Here is a 26,205-nt window from a genome sequence, read left to right on the forward strand (position 1 = left end):
AGTCAACATCAAGCATCAGTACACATTAATATATTGTGAATTTAGTGTTCATTATCTCCACCCACTCTCTATGAAGCACAAATATATTCTGGGCTTGACTATGGTGTTTGTACCTGAGAACGTCCTTTCAGAGGGGAAATGAGGTCGACGCACCTGAGCCTGGTTGCCTGAGGCTCTGACCGCTTGCTGGAGGATAATCCATAAATTTAGAAACATCACCAAGGTGTTTTAACCTACATTTGCACACTGTTGTTGCTGATTGCCGTTTGATATCATATGGCTCATTTTTACTTGGTCCAAATCCTGGAGTGGGCACAATGGAGCCAGTCTTTAAGAAGGAATCATCAGTACAGGTGGATCAGTTGTCAAAAGTGAGTAACTATGAGAGCAACTACGCAGTCACATTTTCAGCAGTTTGTGCTGCTTTAGCTGTTCGGTGGGATCGGACCAGATGGGCTAGCCTTCACATCCCACGCGTAAGTGAGCCTTGGATGTCCATGACCCTGTTGCTGGTTCACTGGTTGTTCTTCCTTTAACAATTTTTGTTAGGTTCTAGCTACTGCATACCAGGAACACCCCACAAGACTGTAGTTTTGGAGATGCTCTGACCCAGTCATCTAGACATCACAATTTGACCCTTGTCAAAGCCACTCAGATTCTTAACCGTTTTCCTGCTTCAACCACATCACTTCAAGAACTGACTGTTCAGTTGCTGCTTAATATATCTGACCCCTTGACATTGTTATTCACTTCACGTGTCTCAGTGATTTTAATGTTATAGGTCTTTGGTGTATATATATATACCTGTTTTTAAGCAATTGTTTTAAATTACCTATTGTTAGCTTCACTGTACTGTTAGAACCACCATTTTAGACTTCCCATATTTGCTCACTGTACAAGTTTAGCTGATGTACTCCATTGTTAGCTACTAGCAGATCCATTGACTAACCTCTTAAATATCAGGTGTCAATAGTTTGCTTTATTAAAGTGTTTACACTTTTAAATATTTTTTTTAGCTTCATACTGGGTTTTGGTATACTGGGTGCATGATTTTGCATGATCTTCTTGTGAGCAGTACAGTTAATCTTGTGGATGATTTTAGCTTGGAGGATAGTATGTATGATGTCAGGGGATCAGTTTTGCAAATGCGACCTGTACAGGCTACACACTGCCTCATTTGCAGAGAGTTCACCATTATTTATAACTTAAAACAGAAAGTCACATTACACAAACTCAACTACATTAATTGACTCCCAACCCAGGGAGCAGATCACATTAACAGCTGGTGCAATTTGCACCCAAGTTCACGTCAAGTGATTCCTAGAGTAGGTGCGTAATCGGCGGTGGCATTTATAGAAGTTGCAGAGAGAGTCCTCAGTGTTCTTCAGAGGTCGTGTTGAGAGTCCAGCCCAGTGGTTCCAATCTTATCCACAAGAACCGGTGTGGGGGTTTTATTTTCAGTCAAGCATGAGCCTGTTTGCACCTGTTCACACCTGTTTACAAGTACTCAAGTACCCACCGCCAAGCTACCAGCTGACCCTGCGCTCTGACCCCGCGCTCTGACCCCAACCTCCAAGGATGGGATGTGTGAAAGAATTTCACTGTGCAGTAATGTTTGTGACAAAGTCAACTTAACTTAATCATTTAATCACTTATTTCAGCAGACTCCGGTGTGGCATCTGCTTGCTTGGGATGAAAGCTTTCCGGATAAGACGGACAGCCCAGGTTTAGCCGTTTAGTCATGTCTACTTCTATGGATGTGTTGGCAGTTTTCAGCCAAAGATTTAGCCATAGCCTCAGTTGATGCAGCTAATAAAGACAACATAGACACACCCTTTGTGACTCAGTGTGTACAATTCTGTAGTGGAGATAACATTGAAGTTCTCATGTGTCTGTCTTTCAAAAGTGCAAATGTGGCTGGTTTAGTTTATGATCAAAGCCTAGGTACATGGAAATCTATTTACCAGTTCATACATGTTTGATTTCTGCGTCTCCTAATTCAGTGCAGCTAACTGGTTGTGGATTTCAAAGTCACATCACCCTAAGGATTGCAGGACAGGGACAATCATTTAAAAGTTTGTAAAATGACTATCATGATACAGAAGTGTTTGTGGAATGTTTTGACATAATTTTATCTTTCTACAGTCTTATCTTTCCTTGCTCTGCCCCACCCCTAGAGTAGAGTGGTCAGGAGTCTTATCTGTTTTGATCGTCCTGGTTATTGGGTATCTTGTAGATAACTTCATGTGAACTTCAGAGGGCAGTTTATAACCATTTTTTTAATTGTTCAGTTGTGTAAACAATGAGATAATTTGTAAGTCAGTCTGGATAAGGGCATCTGCCAAATACCAGAAATGTAAATATGTTTGCTTAGTATTGTTTGTGGCTGGACAGGAAATTGCATACCTTAAGGGTTAATTTGCAGGCAGCCATCTCTAGTGTGTTCAACATCTAAGGCTTAATTTCATCCACCCTATCCCAAGGTTTCCTAAATGCTATAGTAATCTCTGAAAGAGAGAGACATTCCAAAACATCAGTGTTTACTGGCTCCTGTGGAAGGACATGCCTACTAGGATCCTCAAAATGCTCCTCAGCAATATTCCCAATAGAGGTCAACAGTCACCTGCACTTGCTTATCAAAGCTTGTCCTCTTTGATTACTTCCTTTACCACTGGTGTCCACCAGCATGGTCTAGGGTTAGCACCATGGCAGTCATTAAGAGTTTTTCACCCACATCTTTTTGCAGTTGCCTCTATAATTGGGACTCATGTCGGATGAATGATTGATCACATTCTTTACCCATGTGTCCAAGATATATGGCTTACCATTTATTATATCTTACCATACAACTTATCCATTCACCTTTGCCATAGATTGGTCTGAGAACTAGTACACTTAAAGCATCCTTTAATTTGAACAGAGGACAGCGAGCATCAGAGTCACTCAGGCACACTGATGAAGCAGTAGAAGAACGCTCTCAACCATTTGGCTATGGTGTATGCACAAACTACAATAAGATTATATTTTAGTTAAGACAGGAAATCTCTTGAAAGCAGCCCTTTTGTCCACTGGTAAACAACTCCAACTTCAGTGCTAGTGAATATCCCCATACCTGCTGATGGCCTTTCTCTTTTGGATACTCTAGAGTAGGAGAAACACCACCTTCAGTCGCAAAGTTTGGTACTGGAGTTCTTATTGTGTGTGGGTGAATGGCCAGCTTTATATAGGCCACACTGTGGTAACTCAGTCACTTTTCCCATTAGTAAAGCAACAGTCCACATTCCCAACTCTCTCTCCAATGCACCTGTTCTTCACCTATCATCTGTCACGTGGTGGCATACAAGATGCCTCCATGCTCCAATACAAGATGGCTCCATGCTGCCATTTCCCGACGGTGCCCGAATATGTGGGTGACCTAGTCACCAGATTCTTGCCTGCACACACTACCCCAGGGATAACCCTAATCTGGGCAATGTACATTTAGCAACTTTGAAATGGTGGTCATGAGGATTGCTCAGATCTATTCACTAAGGCTGACCATACTTGTAGCTGTACTACTAGCCATGAGGTGACACCATGACAAGATTTCACAGACATGAAAGTTAATTGATTTACTAACTAAAGAAATGACAAAAATGACTGCAATAGCATAAAGAAAGAAAAGAATCAAGGAATTTTTGTACATTACATGATTGTATGAAACATATCTTCTACTGGCTGATCTGTTACTGAGCCTTTGCTTATTGAAGTGCTTCTGATGGGATGTAGTGCTTCAGGAGATCAGCAAGAAAAAGCAGCACTAAACTATTTAGTATGTAATAGGCTGCTGGTTTATAGAATAAAACTCTAATACACTCTGACTGTCTTTTCCTGGCATCCTGCTGTACTCTGAACTAGCCAAATTACCGTTCATTGTTGTTTTAGTGGTTTAATTCTGACTAATGGCTTATAGCTCAATGTGAACTACAGAAATGCCCGTGGTACTAAAAAGTGCTCCCTTTCTAACACAACAGATCATCTGAGCTGATCTGAGCTAAGCTGACTGTGCGCCCAGGGAGGGAGACACCAGGACACTGCAAAATTAGAGGACTAATATAGAGCACAACAATACAGCTGAGTTACTGAGAGTTTCAGGAGAGGGAAGACATCCTGGTCCTTCATTGCTGTTAGCATATTGTATGTCTGCAAGTGTGCGCATGTGCAGTATGCTGGGATTTGTGGGTGTGGCGAAATTAATGTGTGCTACTACTGATAGTGGTCTCACTGCCTTCAGGTGAGGACAGCAGTCATTACTCACTCAGTCCCCTGATCATACACAGAAATACACACACGTGCAGTGTGTTTCACGTGTTAGATTCCCACACACTTCCTCACATTCCAGTTCACCATGGCATTAAAACATACAGTAACTGACTGTGCAGTATTCTGCTATGTACTGTATAACATGCATAGTATGTTTACCTTACAAAACTAAATGTATCTGTATAAATGAATTCTTATTTAAGATACATGCCTTTGAATAATGGAGTTAATTCACTAAATTGTCCCAGTGTTACTGCTTGTATGTTTTATATAAGGTACTTTGATAGCACAGTATGATTAAAGAAAAAAAAAAGATCCAAATCAAATTGGTCAATGGTCAAACTGAAAGCCTCAAGTACTACAGTGAGTCTGAAACTTGTGTGTTAACCCAGAGGCTGTAAGCTTTATGCAGCAAATATGGCTGATTTCATTTATTTATTTATTTTTTCAACAAATTGCTGATTTATTTCATTACATATAATGAAAAATGCGTAAGTGTGTATGCATTAGCATGAGTGACACCGCTACAGCCTCGAGTGTGCATCGTATGCATGGCTGTCGCTCCTGCTGAAATGTGTATTGGGGCGTTTATAATTGTTTTACGTGTGTGTGGCGTGTGTGTGTGTGCGCGCGCGCACACTCCCTGGAGAATACAGCCGATGATGTTGCGCTGTAATCGAAAGGATTGTGGAGAAAATGACGTTGTGCAGGGAGGAATTGTGCTGATTTCACGGTTATTCATCAGCATGTTTCAGAGACAGACACTCTGAGTGGCATTTCTGCAAATTTGCCATTTTCTTTCCACCAAAACTTGAGCTGCAAAGACGTTATACGTGCTAGATTAATTGCTGTGATTTCCACACATTGTATCCCAGTAGCGTGATGTGTGACTGCTTTTCATACAACTCCTCACTTTTTAGGCTTGGGGTCTGAAAATGACACGTCCTGCATACCCAAAACATCTGATGTATGTTAAGAGCTTAAATCCTGTTCACATTTAAACTACATAGTCCTGTTTTGACCAGCATGTGGTTTGCGGTCCTAATTGTTAGGCCTGTTTGTAGATCTTAATTAATGTTTTAATACACTGATCAGGCATAACATTATGACCACTGAGAGGTGAAGTGAATAAGACTGATGATCTCCTCATCATGGCACCTGTTAGTGGGTGGGATATATTAGGCAGCAAGTGAACATTTTGTCTTCAAAGTTGATGTGTTAGAAGCAGGAAAAATGGACAAACGTAAGGATTTGAGTGAGTTTGACGAAGGACCAAATTGTGATGGCTAGACCACTGGATCAGAGCATCTCCAAAACTGCAGCTCTTGTACGGTGTTCCCGGTCTGCAGTGGTCAGTATCTATCAATAGTATCCTTTAAGTCCTGTAAGTATCTGCTGTTAGCATCTTGGTACCAGATACCACAGCACACCTTCAGGGATCTAGTGGAGTCCATGCCCCGACAAGTCAGGGCTGTTTTGGCAGCCAAAGGGGGGACCAACACAATATTAGGCAGGTGGTCATAATGTTATGCCTGATCGGTGTATGACAATGTTTTGTTTGATATAACGCTCAAAAACACTTCATTTTAAGGCAGTAATGTATTTTGTGATGTCATTGTCTACCAGTGTAGCTGAGAGTGCAAAAATATCAAACTAAATACCTGGGTCTTTATTACTCCTATTAAATTCTCTTTTCTTTTAAGTAACTGGAATTGGTATTTCTTTAGATGTGAAAGAGGATTAAAGCTTTGTAGTACATTAGCATACTGACTAACGTCGATTAGCATCTAATGCAGTGACATTAGTTATTCATTTTTCATGGCAAAAAAAAAACCCAGACACAAAATGTAAAGTGCTATTATGATGTTTTGATGATTTTACCGTATATATACAGTGTACTGCAGAAATATTGACCTTTCCATACGTTTTACATTGCATGAATCCAAAGCCCAAATTGTTAGGGGTATAAGGTAGCACAAACTTGAATTTTCTATAAAGCAGAAGTACACACAATCAAAACAAACACAACAACAATGTTGTCTGCATATGATGCTTTAGGTTTCCTTACATTAATAACATACAATAATAGAAACTAAATAATGGTACATTTGTTCGGTGTGTGTGTGTGCTTTTAATCACCCATCGAGAATGAATCTGTATAGGTTAAATGTATTTATTTTGAAAAAAATTGTTGCTGTTCAGCTTGCTAAAAGTTTCAGTTAGAAAATATTACTCTACTTTGCCTCCTAGTGGAATATTTTTATTGTTAAATCTTCAGAAGTTGTTCACTGGGGAGGATTAGACCCTCTATCGGGTTTGTCGCTGTTCGGGGGCTGTGTGTTTGACCCCTGGTCTAATCGAAATGCCAACAGATATGACAGATTTTGTCAGATAATTTTTTTTTTGAAATATTTCTAAATGATTATTTCTATCAGTTTTTTTTTTCCCTTTCTAATACAGTCTGATCTCACAGTTAGAGAGCCAGCTCTGAGTTTCTGTTGCTCAGTGATGTGAAATGTTATACACATCAGATTTCCTTGTCAGGGTTTACAGCGTCATCCTGAGGGAGCATCACACTTTGGTTCTCTTCATACCTTTTAACCACAGTTTCATTTTAATATTAATATTTTTACATTTGTGTCTTGGTTCAGAAGGATGAAGCACAGAAATCTGTGTGTGTGTGTGTGTGTTTATGTCCTTGCATGATGAGCAATAATGGGGTAATTCATTTAACAGCCCTCAGTGCTGCCGTTCAGAATTCATTAGCATTTCAATTTTGCATCTCTTTAGCAGCATAGATTCTGGTTTAGCTTCAGCCACATGGTATGTTTGTGAATTTACTTTTCTCCCCTTCCAGATTTTTCAGGAGTGTTTTTTTTTGGAATTTAGATGAATATGAATTTTAAAATGAATTCACACAAATTCTTGACATTTATTTGTAATTATTTCTTATACAAAACCAGAAAGGCGGCCTAACTAGGCATTTTGATAAAGGAACATGAAGATGTCTTTAAAATTTAGGAAAATCAGTGTATGTTTTGAAATTCTGTTCACCAGCTGAGAGTAAACATGAACGTTTATGTACATAATGGAGACAGACAATTGCATGTAATACAGTGGTATAGATGAACAATTTTATGATGGATGTGACATTTTCCAGTTGCTTCAAATATGAAGTTTAAAGGTAAAAAAATTGACATGCAAAATATAAACTATAAATACAGTACAGACACACTATTAACACTCTTTGGATATGCTATAGATCCTTTATGGGCACACTATGGACACATTTTGGATACACTGTGGGTACACTATATATACACCATAGGTACACGAACGATAGATAGATAGATAGATAGATAGATAGATAGATAGATAGATAGATAGATAGATAGATAGATAGATAGATAGATAGATAGATAGATAGATAGATAGATAGATAGATAGATAGATAGATAGATAGATAGATGCTTTATTCATCCCAAAGGAAAATTTGCTATGGATACACTATGGGTATACTACAGATACACTATGGATACTCTGTCGATACACTATGGGTACACTGTAGATACAATATGGGTACACTATGGATGCACTATAGATACGCGGTGGGTACATTAGGGCACACTATCAATGCACTATAGATGCACTATGGATACATTATAGATACACTATGGGTACAATATGGATGCACTGGGCACACTATGGGTACAACTATAGATACGCTATGGATACATTATAGATACGTTATAGATTGGCACACTATTGGCCCACTTGAAACACTATGGATGCACTATATATACGCTATGGGTACAATATGAATACACTATAGATACACTATGGGTACTCTGTAGATACATTATGGGTACACTATAGATACACTATGGGTACTCTGTAGATACATTATGGGTACACTATAGATACACTATGGGTACTCTATAGATACACTATGGATGCACTATAGATACACTATGGGTACACTATGGATGCACTATAGATACACTATGGATGCACTATAGATACACTATGGGTACACTATGGATGCACTATAGATACACTATGGGTACACTATGGATGCACTATATATACACTATGGATACACTATAGATACACTATGGGTACACTATGGATGCACTATAGATACACTATGGGTACACTATGGATGCACTATATATACACTGTGGATACACTATAGATACACTATGGGTACACTATAGATACACTATGGGTACACTATGGATGCACTATAGATACACTATGGGTACACTATGGATGCACTATATATACACTGTGGATACACTATATATACACTATGGATACACTATATATACACTATGGATACACTATGGATACACTATATATACACTATGGATACACTATATATACACTATGGGTACACTATGGATGCACTATATATACACTGTGGATACACTATATATACACTATGGATACACTATAGATACACTATGGGTACACTATGGATGCACTATATATACACTGTGGATACACTATAGATACACTATGGATGCACTATATATACACTATGGATACACTATAGATACACTATGGGTACACTATGGATGCACTATATATACACTTTGGATACACTATAGATACACTATGGGTACACTATGGATGCACTATATATACACTATGGATACACTATAGATACACTATGGATGCACTATAGATACACTATGGGTACACTATGGATGCACTATATATACACTGTGGATACACTATAGATACACTATGGATGCACTATATATACACTATGGATACACTATAGATACACTATGGGTACACTATGGATGCACTATATATACACTATGGGTACACTATGGATGCACTATATATACACTATGGATACACTATGGGTACACTATGGATGGTCTACATATACACTATGGATGTACTATAGATACACTGTGGGTCCACTATGGGTACAACTATATATACACTATGGGTACACTATGGATACAATATAGATACACTGTAGATACACTATGGGTACACAATAGATACACTATTGTTACACTACAGATACACTATTAATACACTATACATACACTATGGGTACACTACAGATACACTGTAGATAAACAATGGGTACTCTATAGATACACTATGGGTACACTATTGATAAACTATGGATACTCTATAGATGCACTATGGGTACACTATTGATAAACTATGGATACTCTATAGATGCACTATGGGTATACTATATATACACTATGGGTACACTATGGATGCACTATAGATACACTATAGGTACACTATGGATGAACTATAGATACACTATGGATGCACTATAGATACACTATGGGTACACTATGGATGCACTATAGATACCCTATGGGTACACTATAGATACACTATGGGTACAGTATGGATGCATTATAGATACACTATGAATACATTATAGATACGCTGTGAGTACACTACGGGTACAGTATGGATGTATTATAGATACCCTATGGATACACTGTAGACACGCTATGGGTACAGTATGGATACACTCTAGATACACTATGGGTACTCTATTGATACACTGTGGGTACACTATAGATACACTATGGATACATTATACAGTATCTCACAAAGGTGAGTACACCCCTCATGTTTTTGTAAATATTTTATTATATCTTTTCATGTGACAACACTGAAGAAATGCCACTCTGCTACAATGTGAAGTAGTGAGTGTACAGCCTGTATAACAGTGTAAATTTGCTGTCCCCTCAAAATAACTCAACACACAGCCATTAATGTCTAAACCGTTGGCAACAAAAGTGAGTACACCCCTAAGTGGAAATGTCCAAATTGGGCACAATTAGCCATTTTCCCTCCCCGGTGTCATGTGACTCGTTAGTGTTTCAAGGTTGCAGGTGTGTTAAATTTGGTGTTATCGCTCTCACACCCTCTCATACTGGTGGCTGGAAGTTTAACATGGCACCTCATGGCAAAGAACTCTCTGAGAATCTGAAAAAAAGAATTGTTGCTCTACATAAAGATGCCCTAGGCTATAAGAAGATTGCCAAGACCCTGAAACTGAGCTGCAGCACGGTGGGCAAGACCATACAGCGGTTTTACAGGACAGGTTCCACTCAGAACAGACCTTGCCATGGTCGACCAAAGAAGTTGAGTGCACGTGCTCAGCGTCATATCTGGAGGTTGTCTTTGTGAAATAGATGTATGAGTGCTGCCAGGATTGCTGCAGAGGTTGAAGGGGTGGGGGGTCAGCCTGTCAGTGCTCAGACCGTACGCCGCACACTGCATCAAATTGGTCTGCATGGCTGTCGTCCCAGAAGGAAGCCTCTACTAAAATGATGCAGAAGAAAGCTCACATACAGTTTGCTGAAGATAAGCAGACTAAGGACATGGCCAGAACCATGTCCTGTGGTCCGATAAGACCAAAATAAACTTATTTGGTTCAGATGGTGTCAAGCATGTGTGACGGCAACCAGGTGAGGAGTACAAAGACAAGTTACAGTTAAGCATGGTGGTGGGATTGTCATGGTCTGGGCCTGCATGAGTGCTGCCGGCACTGGGGAGCTACAGTTCATTGAGGGAACCATGAATGCCAACATGTACTGTGACATACTGAAGCAGAGCATGATCCCCCCCTTCGGAGACTGGGCTGCAGGGCAGTATTCCAACATGATAACGATCCCAAACACACCTCCAAGACGACCACTGCCTTGCTAAAGAAGCTGAGGGTAAAGGTGATGGACTGGCCAAGCATGTCTCCAGACCTAAACCCTAAGGTTAACAGCCACCAGCTCTGTGATGTCATCATGGAGGAGTGGAAGAGGACTCCAGTGGCAACCTGTGAAGCTCTGGTGAACTCCATGCCCAAGAGGGTTAAGGCAGTGCTGGAAAATAATGGTGGCCTTACAAAATATTGACACTTTGGGCTCAGTTTGGACATTTCCACTTAGGGGTGTAGTCACTTTTGTTGCCAACGGTTTAGACATTAATGGCTGTGTGTTGAGTTATTTTGAGGGGACAGAAAATTTACACTGTTATACAGGCTGTACACTCACTACTTTACATTGTAGAAGAGTGTCATTTCTTCAGTGTTGTCACATGAAAAGATATAATAAAATATTTACAAAAATGTGAGGGGTGTACTCACTTTTGTGAGATACTATAGATACACTATGGGTACATTATAGATACACTATGGGTGCACTACAGATACTCTATAGATACACTATGGGTACACTATAGATACAATATGGATACACTATTGGTACACTATATATACACTATGGGTACACTACAGATACACTACAGGTACACTATAGATACTCTATGGGTACTCTATAGATAAACTATGGGTACACTATAGATACATTACAGATACATGATGGATACACTATGGGTACACTACAGGTACACTATAGATACACTATAGATACACTATGGATATGTTACAGATACACGATCGGTAAACTATGGATGCACTATAGATACACTATGGGTACACTGGATACACTATGGATACACTGTGGATGCACTGTAGATACACTATGGGTACACTATAGATACATTATGGGCACATTTGATACACTATGTATACAGTATGTACACACTATGGATACACTATAGATACGCTATGGGTACAGTATAGATGCACTATAGATACACCATGGGACCACTAGGGGCACACTTGATATACTATGGATACAGTATGGATGCACTGTAGATACACTATGGGTACACTATAGATACATTATGGGCACATTTGATACACTATGTATACAGTATGTGCACAGTGTAGATACTGTATAGGCGCACTATAAGCCCACTATGGTCACAACATATATAGCTGATTAATATGAAAACAGTTTCAGATAAAATGATTTCTTTTGTGTGACTAATTAAAATAAATACATTATTTAAATACTATATTACTTTTTTTTTTTTATATATAAAATTCCAGAAACAGCATTCAACGACTCATTCTCATGGGATACCACACATCTTACGTAAATGTTCTTGTAAATAAATTCAGAATAATAAAATTGCTCTTTTTTAACCCCATAAATAAGGCTGATTGTTTCTAAGTAATATTTCTGTCATCACACAGGAATGAAAATGTTATTTTATCTTAACACACAATCAGTTATGATACAGATCTAATACAGCTAAGCTCGACTTTCAGTGAGATTGTTCTGTCTAGCTAACTACCATCACTGTATATAATCGAATTAGCTTCGTTTTACACCATCACTTGAGATGCATAAGCGGTTGAACAGGATCCTCTCTGCTTTTGTGAGGATCATGTCGGAAGAATTTGTAATAAATGTAAACGCTGGATGGAGACGCAGCTTCACTCAGTGTGAGCGTCGCCTCCAAATTAGCATTAACATGCTATAACGAGCGTACCAATCTGGCAGAGGAGCCATGCGAAAGTGTTTACATGCAGAGCAGCACGTGATGTGCGTGTGTGTGTGTGGAGAGTTGAGCTGAGTCAATACCGTGTGTGATTATTGCGATCCGCTCCACCGGCTCTGTATTTACCCCTCAGCAATGCCAGGTGGAGAACACACCTTGTTTTAGTAATTAATAATTAAACGAGTCTCTACTCTGGGGCCTTCAGTACCTCGGGATGTGTCACTCCTCAGCTTTGTGGGATCTTCCTTCCTTCTGTCTCTCTCCCTCTCTCCATCTCTCTCTCTCTCTCGCTCTCTCACTGCAGAGGAATCAGCCGCGTGTGAAATTGGGTTCTAAATTACACGGCGGAGAAGCGTTAGCCATCAGTCCAACGCTGAGTGTGTTAAAAAGCGACCCAGGGAGAGTGAGAGCAAGGACACACACACACACACACACACACACACACATGGAACACAACCGACAGACCTACAGAAGTGAGCGAGAGTGAGATACACGTGCATGCATGCTTTATAGATGGATATTTATTTATTTCCTGTAAAGAAAGCTGCCTCGTAACAACGAGGGGATCAAGATGACGAGATAAAGTCCAGTGGAAGGCATGGCTTGCACATTTCCACACAATTTTCTTCAATTCTCTTTGAATCCATTTAAATCATTTCTATGTTAGATGAAGCTAATGTACTGTGGGTGCCAATAATTCTGGGTACATTCTAATAACTGGCCGAATACATGTGTTTGGAACAACAGCTGTGTGAAGGAGAAGGGGATTGTGGGAAAGAAATGTTCAACATTTTATCTAAGCCAGTGGCTAAATTACTGTTTCAGCAGATATGGAGTAACAGGAGGAACATGGTGTCTCCTCAAGCTGAACCGGGGTCAACCAGGGGTCAGAGAGGACTCTGGGTAATCATGTATGTAGGAACATGGGTGATAAATCTGGTGTGTGTGTGAATGTGTGTATGAAGGGTGAATTGGTGTTGCTGGGCATCTTTAAAACACATTTACATTCTCTTCTTTTGAATTATATGTGTTTTATGTTTACCAGATTGCTGATCATTGGATTCACCTGAAAAATTCAATCATGTATAGCAAGTTTATTGAAAAAATATTCTTTATTTTTAACTGTGATTCTTTTTAAGCTTTTTTTTTTTAAAGGGTTTGGTTAAATTTAGTTTTCAAAAAGCTTTGAATCCACGAAACTGTGATTTCTCCAGCAAACATTTTCCCATGATGCCTTAACCCCTTCTAGCAGAGGCAAACAGGTTCAAGGCTCAATTATTTAGGAAGCTTTAAAATAACAATAAATGAATAAAAAAACTTCTTGTTAAAATTGTCCTAGCTGTGTGATAACTCTAATGCTGACTCAGCAAAATAAAAAAAAAACCCTGCAACTTAACATTAGTACGCTTACTAACATAAATATAGATGCATAAAAAAGACAAAATATTTTTAATTGTTGTAAATCATTGAAAATAAAGCAGAATTGTCTACATTATAATTTTAGTCAATTACACAGAATTTTCTTCTGTAGTATTCTGTCACCTTTCTATCAGAACCAGCATTAACAACAAAACAGCAGTTTGAGCAACAGTAGCTCGTCTATTGGATCTGATCACACGGGCCAGCCTTTGCTCCCCACGTGCATCAATGAGCCTTGACCGCCCATGACCCTGTCACCGGTTCACCACTGTTCCTTCCTTGGACCACTTTTGATAGATACTGACCACTGCAGACCGGGAACACCCCACAAGAGCTGCAGTTTTGGAGATCCAGTGGTCTAGCCATCACAATTTGGTCCTTCATCAAACTCGCTCAAGTCCTTACACTTGTCCATTTTTCCTGCTTCTAACACATCAACTTTAAGGACAAAATGTTCACTTGCTGCCTAATATATCCCACCCACTAACAGGTGCCATGATGAGGAGATCATCAGTGTTCACCTCTCATTGCTCAGAATGTTATAGCTGATTGGTGTATATTAGGAGATGCTTTTGCTCATTATGACGTGTGTTAATTTTTGTTTGTGTGTTGTGTTTTTCCTCTACAGGGTTATTTCCTGCTTTTTGAGTCAATGCTGGATTCGGTGATCTTCGCCAGGGAAAAATACCTCGCAGAGAGAGGTTCAGGTGAGCCGTGTGTGTGTGTGAGAGAGAAAAATAAGAATGTTGAGTGAATGCTGTGCTGTTAAAAACGTCTTTAATGTGGATTAATAAACAACGTCACAGATTGATGTGGCCACACCACATCACTGTACACACACACAAAAACAAAGGTTGTCAAGCAGGTGAGGTGTCATTGCATTTATGTAAGAGGTATACTTGATGTAATGTAGTTTTATAGTGCTGAATTCCTCTTTCATGAGACAGACATTTGCCACTTATATCACTGTGTTCTCGTGCTGTGTTTCAAATCTCACATCGTCTGCACTAAATGTAGGGAACTACCTACAGCATCCAACACCAATGTTAGACCCTAGATATGGCATACAAGTCTGCTTCATATTGTCCATATAGGATACCATTTGGGATCAGTCAAAATTCCTGAGTGTATGGAAATAAAAAAAAAATCCTATGTAAAAAGGCCTTGATGATGATGACAATGTCTGATATATAGTCCTAATAATTCCTATATTAAACCTATATTTTTATCCTTTCTTTATTTTCTTTATATAGCGATAAATGTTAGGTATAAATAATAACTTTATAATAATTTTTTTCTGTTTCTATACTTCTGTCTGTAAAAGCTGCTTTGAGACAGTGTCCACTGTTAAAAGCACTGTACAAATATATATATATATATATACACGTGTGTGTGAATATGTGAAGATTTAAATTTAATATTTCGTCATTTTCAGTAAATAGTAAACTTAATGTTAATTCTCAACTAGATCTAGTATTCAGCCTGTTTTTCGATGTTTCCTCATTTCAGGTTTAAAAGTTGCTTATATACAGATTATCTTGCTTCTTTTCAGAAATAAATGTAAAAAAAAAAATGATAGACTATGATAGAATGATTAAAAATGATCATTTTATAGGAGCATTGGGTATCTCTTTTATCTTACAATTCTGGATAAATCTTTGGATCAATTTGGCTCTATTCAGAATATTGTTTTTATTTTTTATTTTTTTGGCAAATGTGTCATTTTGTTTATTGTAATATTGATATTATGAAGGAAAAGCGCTTAATTGTCATTGTGTACAGTACAACACCATTCAGATGGGAAACTCTCAGACAGCAGCAAGGGTATTTAAAGATAAAACTATGAAGCAATTTAAATTAAGAAATTGAAGAAATTAAAGAATTAAGTTAAAAAATGTTATTTGGTAAGTTATTTTGTGTAAAAAAAACAAAAAAACAATAGCTGCATCTATTTTCAGCATTTTATCCCGTTTGAATTTTTGATCCATATTTGCTAATAAGAATTTCTGTATAAATTAAATAATTTTTAAATATTTCTGGTTGAAGTTACACATTCCCGTATAAATTGTAAGCAGCGTTACAGCAACTTTTCTTCAGCTCTTACAGTGAGACTGCAGAGCCACATTAATCACAGTACACACTGTTCTTTCTCTTTCTTTCTTTCCTTCCTTCCTTCCTTCCTTCCTTCCTTCTGCTCGCTTTTCTTTTAATCAGCCGGGTAAATAAGTCTTCAGACACTTTTGTTATTTAACCTCCAGTGCATATATCCACTTAAAATTTATAACGTCTCTAGCGTCTAACATATCAACCCCACAAATGACCACAATTACCGCTCTGTTACAAAGCCATTGTTGACCGTTCCAGCCTTGAGAGATCTATGTGAAGACATAATTAGCTTTTATCTGCATTGTGGTTCAATTTTGCTCCGTTTCCTCTTGAGAAATCGTTTTCAGCTCCTCAAGGATTCAAGGCTCCCTCTGGGACGTCCATAAATGTTCATTAGGATTCAGGTCAGGAGATCGGCTTGGCCGTGCGGCTCCCTCACAAACTGTTTCGGTTGTGTGTTTGAGGATGTTGTGTTGTTAAAACATCTATCATCTCCATAGACTCAGTGCTTTGAATTTGTCTCTGATATCTCTAGGACATTGCTTCATTCATGTTTCCTTTTGATGGCATGTAAATGTCCCAGTCCCATATTATAATACCCCTGCATCCATTGTAATACCCCTGCATCCATTATAATACCCCTGCATCCATTATAATACCCCTGCATCCATTATAATACCCCTACATCCATACTTCCCAAGCGGATCATACCCACAGTTATCAGACACAACAAACGTGTTTTAGGTCTAAATGTTGACACACAACATTTAGAATTTAACATAATTCAACTAATTAATTAATAATGAACTTTTCAAACTTTATTTTTGCAGCACTATTTGTGTCCTATTTTATTTTACATTTCTGATGTATTGTTTTATTTGTATTATCTTAATGTTAATGTCCTTTTTTTGTGTGTTGATAGATTAAGGATGTTTGGCCGTTGTATGGACACTGAGTTGGATGGGAGTGTGGAGTCATATGCAGCATATGCTGTGGTGTGTTTTTGTGTGTGTGTGTGTGTGTGTGTGTGATTTGTGAGTGGCAGCAGAGCGGCAGTTCCACTGCCTGATCTTTACTGCTTCAGTGAGAATGGGGAGAAAAAGAGACAGGGTCATTGCTCCTGATAGTGGTCCAGTGGGGTGGTGAAGGAGGAGGGAGAGGGAGAGAGAGGATTGCTGCTCTCAATGTTGCTTCTCTGTAAGAAAAATGAAAACCGGAAAGTGTTAGTGAGAGAAAAGCCCTACTGGACTGATTGCTCGTCTATAAAGGGTCTCTGCTCCTTCAAACTGGACCTTTGTGTGACACACGGTCACATAATCACATAACCGAGACTTTATAACGACGCTCTTTGTCTCCTTAGTGTCCAGCTGTTTAATCAGCCTGCACTATCACACCCTTCTGACTATCTTTATCCTCTCTAACCCTGACCACAGTCTCAGTACTTACTCCTGCCGCCATTATTCCCCTTTTCTGTTTTCCCCTAATGTCACTTTTTTCCTCTCTTGTTTCTTGGTTCTTAGTATTTTATTCCCTAGATTGTAATTCTGCTTCGTAGTGTGGCTTTTTTTTTTAGGGGGCCAAGCACTGAAGGTGTGTCGCAACCCCATTGTTTTGTTCTGGCAGCCCATAGAACCGTCTGGTAAAAGGTTTGGTGCACTCGTCCAGAGAGTCTAAGAAATGTTCTGACCAAATTTTGCCTGAGTGATGACAAAGCTACAGTGCCACCGTTGGGTCAATTTTGGAAGAACTTTTATAGTCATTACTTGTGAACCGTGTGTCCAAAATGTAAAATTCAGGCATCCTTGGACTCCCTGGTTCAAGACGAATTCAGCACACCATATGATGTGAAATGAGGTTTTCCACCATCTTGAATTTGTCAATTTGTCACAGTGAAATTCTTCTTTTTTCACATTTCCCATCCTTGGGGGTTAGGTTCAGAGCATAGGGTCAGCCATGATGCAGCACCCCTGGAGCAGGGAGAGGTTGGGGGCCTTGCTCACGGGTCCACCGGTGGCAGCTTGGTGGTGCTGGGGATTTAACTCCGATCTTCTGATCAACGACCCAAAGCCTTAACCACTTGAGCTACCACCACCCCTTGTCAGGCTGTTTTATCATATATTGCTGCTACTCACACAGATTTCATCCAGTCGTCACCAGATTTGTCTTGCATCATCTTGACACCAGAGGTCTAAATCTCAAAGTAGCAATAGACACCACCACAGGTCATAGCAGCTGCAGCAGTGCTGCTCATTTGTTCTAGAGCTTTCCTCTAGCAGTCAGAGAATTCCAACACTGTCTGTGATCAAATCACATGTGTGAAACTACAGACAACACTGGAATCCCTTTACTTGAAGTTATGGCTTTTCTTCCCTGCGATTGCTTAGTCAACAGTTCTAGCATGTTTGTAAATGTGTGGCTTCCCGAGTCTGGTTGCTTGGCCCCCGAAAATGCTTCTTGCCACTTTAATTTTCTTGTTTTTTTTTTTGTTTTTTTTTCTTTTCTTTTTTTTCCAATATTGGTGTTTGTGAAACTTTTTTTTTCTACATCAGCCTTCATGAGACTATGATAGACACTTATCTTCTTTTTTTTTTTGCACCCAAGCAAACTACACATTATACTATACTTCAATCTATTTTGGGATTGTGAGCGAGAGAAACACAGATGATGGCGATCTGGAAAGAAATAAAAATCACCTGTAGGATGGGTGTCATCATAGCAACCCGGTTAAATAAGGGTAGAGTAAGGTGGTGAAGGTGGAAGAGTGAGACCGGATGGAGAGATAGGGAGGGTTGGGGAGGAATAAACACACACATTGAAAGAAGAATAAAAACCCTTCTCTTTTTTTTTTCCTCTCTATTACTTCTCCTCTCCTTTATAGTATTAAACCCCCCTTCCTCTTATCTCATCTTTAACCTCTCTCTCTCTCTCTCTCTCTCTCTCTCTCTCACTCTCTCTTTTATCCTTCCTTCATGATGAAGGCACTTTCCCCGGCACCTCTTCATGGCCGAGCGTGAGGTGATAAACGGGCCGTGAGCACCAGCTCGAGAAGGACAATGATGTCAAAGCGATGAATCTTTAGAATACAGCCTCTCTCTCTCTCTCTCTCTCTCTCTCTATCTATCTATCTTTCTTACCCCCTCACTTGCAGTGGGACGTCCCGTTACCTGCTCAGCATTTCCACGTCACCGAAGTGCGTGCGTGTGATGTAGTTATACCCCATTGTGTGGTGAGAGAGGAAATAAAAAAACCCAACAGAGAGCCGTGTTTGTGTTCTTCACATTTTACAGATTTTATGCCGTGAGCTTTTAAAACTCGTCGCTTCTCTCTGAGAGACAGCATCACCGCACTCGCATTTCCTCCTACATTTCCTCCTACATTTCCTGTATTTCTACATAACTATGTGCACGAGACGCTTCTATTTATATATCCTGTCTGCTTTCGGACTAGTCTGCTATTAATTCGTTATTAAATCGGCTGTTTATTTCTGTAGCCGCACCACATCTGTCTCCACACGTTGTTTTTGTTCTTTTAACACAATTATTGCCTTATTTCTCAATGTTGTGTACATATTTAGATTTTAACCTTTATGAATACTGTATTCATTTTAATTGAACATCATTTTATTTATATTTTTCTAAGCTGTTTTTTTTTTTTATTTGTAAACCAGTGTGTGAGCAGTTGCGTTATGGTTATAATCCGAGAGAGAGAGAGAGAGAGAGAGAGAGCGCGAGAGCGACTTCAGCCTTCATTAGTAAATCTACCATTAGCATGTAGCATACGTAGCTTCCGCAGCAGGAAGGGCGTTTAGCTTTAAGCGTTTTTCTTATGACCATAAAACGCATTAAATCTGATGAATGTATTGTACGCTGAGTATTTACGACCAGCTTAATTCAGCTTTCCTTTAGCCAGAAGCTGTTTTGGCTTTTTAGACGTTTATACAGAAGAAAACATTCTTTAGAAACACAGACAAAACTTCTGTCCTAAATGCTAAACCCTCTCTCTCTCTCTGTTCCTCAGACCTCAGGAACATATTCGAATGAGACGTGCTTATCTTAATGATGAAGCGTTCAGACAGTGTTATCCCTGGCTCCTGAAGAGCTGTGTGTATTACCCAGAATGCACTGCAGTTTAAACGTTGAGAAATTACATTGAGTTAGAAATGAAACATTCAGGTGACTGTGAAATGAATTTTCCCAAAACATTCCCTGTAACCTGTGCCGTTTCTTCTGGTTCTCAGTTTATCCGGACCGATGCAGCATTAGCCTAGCAGCAGTGAGCGACTCTGAGAAACACAGCGGTCACATTGCGTACTGGGACGACGTTTACGGCTTTAAGATGTCCTGCATGAAGAAGGCGGTGATTCCCGAAGCCGTGGTCGAAGTTCTGAATCCCGAAACTGTCATCTCAGAACCCGCTGTTATTCAGGTACACCGGCTACACACACTGATTCTTTCAAGTAATCACTCATCCTTTTTTCAGGCCTCAGAAATGTGTTTGGAAGCACCAGAAACTAAGAGTAATGCTGAAGAGAGAGTCAAACTTACATGAGATTGGAATTTAGCCATCAGTACATTCTCTTGTTCAGCTAGCATGTAAATATATACAACCATGGAACTGAGACATGAGGGATGTGGAAAGCTGGAAAACGATTAAATCAAGATGTTTTTATACATCTATCGCATCGACTACATACCTTTTATAAAAGTCTGCTCTTATTACATGAGTTTTACTTTCTGTACTATTATGGTCATCTTCTAAAAGTCAATCATGATCGATCAGTTATACATTTCCTGCATTACTCAGCGGTCACTTGATCTCTTTATTCAATGTGGAATTGCAGTAGTAAATGCTAAAGGTGCCAGAAGTGTGAAATTATTTACACCCCACACCCCAACCCCCAGGATTCATTGCATTCCACTAAATTTTAAACTGTTGTCCTGTAGGTCCAGTACTAAGATGGGGTGCCAATAATTTTGAATCTTAAACAAACACACAATATAGGACCCAAATATTAGATGTCATTAAATGTTAAATGCTGTGTGTGTGTGTTTTCCCCAGACAATGGACTGTAATGCTGTCACTCTCTCTGAGCTGGAGTTTACTGCTGATTTTACCCTGAAGATAACATCAAACACATACTGCACCGTGAGTAACACACACACACACACACACACAGTAATCAAGGTTGTCAAGAGTGAAGATTAATTAGGGAAAAGGAGATGGATGAGGCCTTTGATTGGCTGAGATGGGTCAGGTGACACCTGAATGATTGATAGATGACCCCAGTCCTACCCACTCTGCCAGGTGACTTAGGTGATTCACTTCAGTTACTTTAGAAACTAAACTTTTGTGTGTGTGTGTGTGTGTGTGTGTGTGCATGCATGTGTGTGAAAGAGACAAAAAAAAACAATGATGCTACGTTTTGTGAGACTAATTTTTCTTTTCGTTCCTATTCCGGGGCATTCACACATGCACATCTCAAACATACTGGTCTCAGTTTTATAGATTAATCAATACACTGTTATTATCTCTTTTCCCACTGTTGGAGTCGTACCCCAGATAAAACAGAGTTTGTAAACATTTCTTTGTTGGTTTCTTTGTGTTAAAAGAAAGAGACATTGTCTATCTGTTGAACTAAATAGCTTATAATAAGCAAACTTTTATCTTTAACTTTTACTTTTAACTAAAAGTTAACTTTTAACAAACTTTTAACTTTTAGTTTCTACACAACCCAAAAAAGGACATGGGTTTTAAACCCAGACTGTCCAATATACTGGCAGAAGGTTGTGAGTTCGAATCCCAGGTCCAACAAGCTGCCATTGCTGAGCCCCTGAGCAAGGGCCTTAACCCTCAAGTGCTCAAGTTGTATAAATGAGATAAATGTAAGTTGCTCTGGAAAATGTTAAATGGCAGAAATGTAATTTGATATAATGTAGAATCCAGAAAACAGTTTGTTGAGAATCTGTACTTTAAGGGCATTGTGCTTGACTAAAAACTGAGAAATTTTTAATTGTCTAAATTGTATTTACTATTTTTTTTAAATCAAAAACAAAAGGTAAATTTGTTCAGAAATAAATTTTCTTTTACAAAATTATAACACTGTACACACCGTTCCTGCAATGCCTACACGATTCGGCCAAAAGTATGTGGACACCCGGGCAGGGGCGGACTTAGTGATTTGGGGGCCCTAAGCGATTCCAGGTATTCCAGGTGCAGAACGATAAGAACGTTCCACTATTCATGAATCATGGGGGGGCCCAGCATTTGAAAAGATGTAATAATAACGTTAAAATCTTAATGGTTATAGACAGACCATACAATATATGATAGAAAAGTAATAAGTACTATATGATTTATATCGGCTTCTTGGTATTGGTCGAGGCCTCCTAATTCCCCGGGGGCCCTAAGCGGCTGCTTACCTCACTTATTGGTTAAGTCCGCCCCTGCACCTGGGTGAGGTAAGGACTCTGTGCAGGACACTCGAGACACTTAAAAACAAAAAAAAGGATAAAAATACAAAATAAAATTAGAGTGAAAATGAGTGGGGAAACGACAAGTTTGGAAAAAAATGAAAGAAGTGGGAAAAAGAGAGAGGGAATACAAAGAAAAGAAAAAGAAAGACACGAGGGGATGCAACAGGTGAGAAAGAGAGTGTGCATGCACAAAGAAAAGTACATGTCTTCATGGAGCTGCTTTGTGCACAGGGGCATTGTCATGCTGGAACAGGGTTTGGGAATTTTAGTTGCAGTGAAGTGAGATCTCAAAGCTACAGATACAAACACTGTGTGGAGTTTTGGGGAAGGTCCACATATTGGCCTGATGGTCAGGGGTGCACAAACTTTTGGCCTTATGGTGTATGTGCATACTTTGATACATCTAGCCTAGTTTATACCAGGCATATCGATCGTACACACTTAAAACAGAACTCAGATACACTCCAAACCCCTGTACCAGAACCAATCCACGCCAGTATCCCGTAATGAAATATCTTCGCCACAGGCAGTTTGGTTTCAATTTTTTCACCCTTTCTTTCCCCCAACAGGGCAAATAGATATTCAGCATAATTTGGTACAGTTTCGGGTAGCAATAAACGAGACCCAATAACGACCTCGTAGCTTCTTTTTTTTTTTTATAAAAAAAAAAAAAACCCTTTCCTGATGATGGAGCGCATGCTTTTATTCCTCCACCGACACTCCATTCATCACATCAGGCTGCCTAACCTTGCATTAAATGAACAGCACAGCAGCGCTCGCGCCGACCGAAGACAAATAACGCTCTCCGTGCTCCGGAGTGTCGGTCAACGGGAAGCAGTGCCCTCCACACACACACACACACACGAGCAACTCGCGGGCGCAATGTGAGAGATACTTCTCTTATGGGACCATTTATACAGATCATAATAATAATAAACACTGGGCTTCCATTAACCACACGCGCGCAGAGGGAGAGAAAGAGAAAAGAAAACAGAAAAACAAAAAAAAGGGAACATAAATGTAGAAAAAAATGAAGAAAAGGATATATATGATGCTTACATAAAACAACAAATAAATTTAAAAAAGCGAACTGATGAAAACGACAGATGCGAATCAGAAGGAAAAAGGGGAAAAAAGATAATAAAAAAGGAAATAAGAGTGGAAATGAGTAGTGGAACGACAAGTTTGAAATAACTAAAGAAAAAGAAAGTGGGAAAGAAATAGAGGGAATACAAAGAAAAGGAATAGAAAGGCAAGAGGGAATGCACCGGATGAGAGAGAGAGAGCGCGCGCACGCAAAAAAAAAAAGACAAAGAAAAGTGTGATATAAAATGTCTAAAGAGAATGTCAGAGAGAGAGAGAGAGAGAGACGGGTATGGGGCTGTGCTGTAAACCGGTCATTGTATCCGCATTGTCTTTATTATTTGGCGCGTGAATGTGCGCGCCTGTGCCAGCGCGTGTAAGTGTTCTTCCTCTCGAATTAAACCTTGTTTGTTCGCTACCAATGCGGCGGAACGTAACGGAGAACGTGCGTGCGTGTGTGTTCAGGGAACGCTCGTAGAGAGAGAGAGAGAGAGGGAGAGAGAGCGGTGTGGCCGAGCGTGACCGCTCTCACGCGCGAATAAAGCCCATCAAAAGCGCATTAGCCCCGTTAGCCCGCCCTCCTCTGCAGCTCGCGCCGCATAATTGTATCTGGCTGCAGCACGCGCTGCTCCGCCACGATAGCGCCGGAAAAGAGCGCGATGATGAATTGCTCCCCGGTCGGCGTTAGCCATGATGATAATTATTAATTTTCCCCGCGCTTGTCGTGTTGCTCGTGGGCTGGGCACGACAGCGCGCGCTCATTGCTTATCCTCGACGTCTTGCCGCCTCTGAAGGCCGGACACTTTTGATGAGAATAAAAAAAACGCGCTTTCCTTTTTTTTCCCTTTTTTTCCCTTTCCTCGCGCGCTCTTTCCTCTCTCATTTCTGTGTTCTCGCGCTGCACTTGGATTCCACTGATCTTTTTTTGTTGTTGAGTTGTAGACGCACGTGACTGTGCTGGGTGAAATAATAATGTTGATGATGATGATGATAAAAGGGAAACGTCATAGCTACGTCATTTAAAACACCTATTGCGGGTAAATTATTGCGTGTCTCGAGTAAATGAGTGTCTTCCAGCTGAAATCGACGTCCATTTATGAGGCATGTAATACTTTGAAAAGTGCATGTGAACGATTTAAAAATTCATACACACCTTTTGAAAGTATATAAGTACTAAATACTTCAGCTGTTATAGAACAGAGATGGAAAATCATTATAATGTTAGCAGTAGATAATCTGTTTAATAATAATCCTTATTTTCACTTAAGATTTTAAAGCACTAAAAAAGAGGTGTCACTGAGGAACAAGTTTGCAATGTAAAGGTCACTGATTGTCTATTTATTATTCTTATGTTAATAGCATTCTCGTGTTGAATTTCCCTGGATTCCTACAATACTGCTGGCGTGTTGTATGGCGTTTAATGTCGTGTTGCTGGAAATTGAGAAACATATGATGTTTTGAAAACTTCCATGCATTGTTGGACCTTTATTGTGTACTATTACTACACAGTTATACACACATGTAACTAATCTGCATGTATGCAAACTAACACATCTAGTAATAATGGCTTAGAGTTCTTGATCATACTGAATAACTCTAGAAGATCTCTGTATAATTGAATTCAATTCCATTTATTTGTATAGCACTTTTAACAATGGACATTGTCTCAAAGCAGCTTTACAGAAGTATAGAAACAGAGAAGGAAAAAAATTAAAGTTAAGTTACTATTTTATCCCTGATGAGCTGTCCACAGCTGTCTCCCGGTCACAGGCTGTCCACACAGATCCATCTCCAGCATCAGTGGGCACCACCATTCATGTCAGTGCTTTGTTTGAGGTCTTTGAGGTTCTGACATTTAATAGTTAAACGTCCCAGCATTGACCATGGGACTACTGTGGACAGAACCACTTGGAGACACACCGTCACAGAACTGCCTTTGCATCTATCAGCTTGCGGCAACAAGGAATTAGTGTCTATAATGGTCACACTGACCTATTAGTTCCTTAAGAGACCTCAGTTGCTGTTGCAGAAAGGACATTATCAATATTTGCATTATTTAGTGTCCAGTGTCACCCAAATGAGGATGAGGTTCCCTTCTGAGCCTGGTTCCTCTCAAGGTTTCTTCCTCATATCATCTCAGGGAGTTTTTCCTCACCACTGTCACCTCGGGCTTGCACATTAGGGATAAAATGGTAACTTAACTTTAAACTTTCTAATTTTTTTCTGTGTTTATATACTTCTGTAAAGCTGCTTTGAGACAATGTCCATTGTTAAATGCGCTATACAAATAAAATCCCAGAAGCTTTGTCTTATGTGTTAGTGGAAGTGTACAAAGGAAAAAGTTGCAAATAATGCAAACGTGTGTATCTTCAGAGCTGGACAGTAACGTAGTTAGTTAGCTTTGTTTCACAGTGTGTTT

The 26,205-nt window shown here is 39.5% G+C and overlaps 1 protein-coding gene across 1 annotated transcript in view; it reads left to right on the forward strand.

Annotated features, from left to right (window-relative positions):
• Nucleotides 1-26,205, forward strand: part of prmt3 (protein arginine methyltransferase 3) — a 60,026-nt gene that overhangs the window by 21,216 nt on the left and 12,605 nt on the right. The window contains exons 11-13 of the mRNA XM_058401407.1: nt 14,753-14,831; nt 20,468-20,655; nt 21,289-21,375. Of these exons, the coding sequence (XP_058257390.1) occupies nt 14,753-14,831; nt 20,468-20,655; nt 21,289-21,375 (354 nt within the window). The remainder of the gene's footprint in view (nt 1-14,752; nt 14,832-20,467; nt 20,656-21,288; nt 21,376-26,205) is intronic.

This window comes from Hemibagrus wyckioides, linkage group LG10 (assembly GCF_019097595.1).
Source record: "Hemibagrus wyckioides isolate EC202008001 linkage group LG10, SWU_Hwy_1.0, whole genome shotgun sequence".
NCBI classification, from domain to species: Eukaryota; Metazoa; Chordata; class Actinopteri; order Siluriformes; family Bagridae; genus Hemibagrus; species Hemibagrus wyckioides.